Below are 2,242 nucleotides of genomic sequence, written 5' to 3'. Positions count from 1 at the left end.
TCCTGTCCTGGGGGTCTTTAAGAGGAGGCTAGACGAATACCTTGCTGGGGTCATTTGACACCAGTACTTTTTCCTGCCATGGCAGGGGGTCGGACTAGATGATCTGCTCAGGTCCCTTCCGACCCTACCAACTATGAACCTATGATCATTAACAAAGAAAGCAGCAAAAATGGTTTCAATTTGTCAAGTAAAAATAATACACTGTTTGCTTACCATTAATATTAAGACTTGTCAACTACTTTTATTAAATTGGTGTGGTCTTATAAAAAATATAATAGTACAGATAGAACACAAACATAATAAACAGATCAGAGGAAACATTTTGACTTGCATTTATATTCAACCTCTATGGGTTTGCAATCATCAAAACACAAAATACAAAAAATCAGAATAGGAAATAGATCATGTGACAATCTAAGAAATTGCCCTTTGGTGTGTTTGGTACAGCAGCATTGTGGTTAAGTCTTATACTAGCCCTCAAAAGAGCAGTTTATTCTAGTTCAAATACATTTGTTTTACTATTTTCTGGTATATAAAACACACATATTTACGTAGCATTGTTTTAGAATTAACGATATGTATATAGTAAAACCTGACTATCTTACAATAAACAGCTCAGATATTTAAGAGATTATTAGCTGCAAGAACAAATTAAAATAACAAATTCAGTTATATCTTACTGATTTTTTAAAAATAATGCAGCTCCACTTTGGATCCATTGGTCTTGGTTTTGTCCACATGGGACATCAATATTTGTCATCACCCGGTCTCTTTCAGCACTAGTGTAGACTGGCAGGGATATGCATTCCTCTGGAGAATAAGGACCATATGCATCCTGTCAATAAAGCACCCTTAGTTATCATTTAAATAGACAGTAGGTATAACAAAATGATACAAGAAGACTCTGATGACAAGGCATTCAAAAGTAGGGCAGTAAATTCTAATGTGATTATTGCAACCTCTAGTAAGTATCAGGAGAATACTCTACTATTGACTAGGATGACAAAAAAGGAAGAGAAGGCTTCCCCGCAGAACAGATTTTTTTTCTTTTAAAAAACTGTTTTCGTAGACTTCCAAGTACATGAGTTTTCCTAACTGTGCCCTGCCAATTTATTCTTCAAAACTTGAGAATAAAAAATACATGATAGCATATCGCATTAACTACTGAAAGCAGGTAGCATCAGCTGCCATGACCACTTCTTTGACACTTTCCAATGTAAAGATGTTTAAAATCTGTTTCCAACACAATTCTCTCATTTAAGCCACTACTTTGCAAAGTTGTTACTGCATGCATTTTAACTGGAATCATTGCAAATATTTTTATTTTCTGTCCTGCAGTAGGTAGAAATTGAAAGACAAAGGTGCCATGTTTTAAATAACACAATAATCATTTCTATATTCTGACACAGGAAGTCATCTGTGCTGAGTTAAACAATAGGGAAGGGGATGACTAAGATGCTTTTGTTGAGACATCAGCTGTATCGAATATTCCAGCATAGCTGATCCGATAGATCAGCAAAAAACATGTCATCATTGGTCCCCAGAAAGGGGGTTCCCAGGGTATGTTTTTAAGGTGGCACAAAAGCAACATCTGTTTCCAACCTAAGAGTTTGGTTTTGTACTGGCTGAAGTGAAGGCCCTCACTCACTTCAATAGGGCTATGACTGGCCCACTGAAAAAGGACAGTAATTTTGGGGAGATGGCAGTGTGCTGGAGGATATGAACTTCCACTTCACTTTGAGATGCCCACTGGTGAGCAGTAGCCATCTCTTCCCAGTTCTTTTAACGTGTTTCATGGATGCTGCACACTTTAAACAATGAGTGCTGTTCCTCTAATACACAGGGAGCTAGCCCAACCTTTGTAACTGACTGGCATGGTACTAAGCCTGGTGTGGTACTAAGCCTGGCTGGCATGGTACTCAGCATTAGATGATCTTAAAGGTGATAGGCACCACTCAGAACAGAGGATCTAGTCATTAGTATATAATTAACGTACTCTCCCTTCCCTACTTTTTCATCGTAACATAGTTGAACACTGAAATCAAAGGTAATCTTCAATGTAATATAGAAAATATCAAAAGCAAAATGCAAACACTTGTTACAACAATGTGAAATTTGCAACCATATTTAAAATTATTGACTATTAGTTAAAATTTAACTGGGTTTATGGCTTTATTAGTCTTTATACAATACAATGCTGCCTTTAAAAAACAAAACAAAACAAAACCAGACGAAACAAAAT

At 36.4% G+C, this 2,242-nt stretch overlaps 1 protein-coding gene across 1 annotated transcript in view; it reads right to left on the bottom strand.

Moving 5' to 3' along the window:
* Nucleotides 1-215: 215 nt before the first annotated feature.
* DYNC2H1 (dynein cytoplasmic 2 heavy chain 1) overlaps nucleotides 216-2,242 on the bottom strand; it is a 601,360-nt gene continuing 599,333 nt past the window's right edge. Inside the window, exon 89 of the mRNA XM_019524237.1 lies at nucleotides 216-835. Within this exon, the coding sequence (XP_019379782.1) occupies nucleotides 677-835 (159 nt within the window). The 3' untranslated portion in view covers nucleotides 216-676. The remainder of the gene's footprint in view (nucleotides 836-2,242) is intronic.

Source organism: Gavialis gangeticus, unplaced genomic scaffold, assembly GCF_001723915.1.
Source record: "Gavialis gangeticus isolate Ggan-Ray unplaced genomic scaffold, GavGan_comp1, whole genome shotgun sequence".
NCBI lineage: Eukaryota > Metazoa > Chordata > Crocodylia > Gavialidae > Gavialis > Gavialis gangeticus.
Note: the sequence above shows the minus strand (reverse complement) of the source record. Positions and strands in the feature narration are given on the sequence as shown.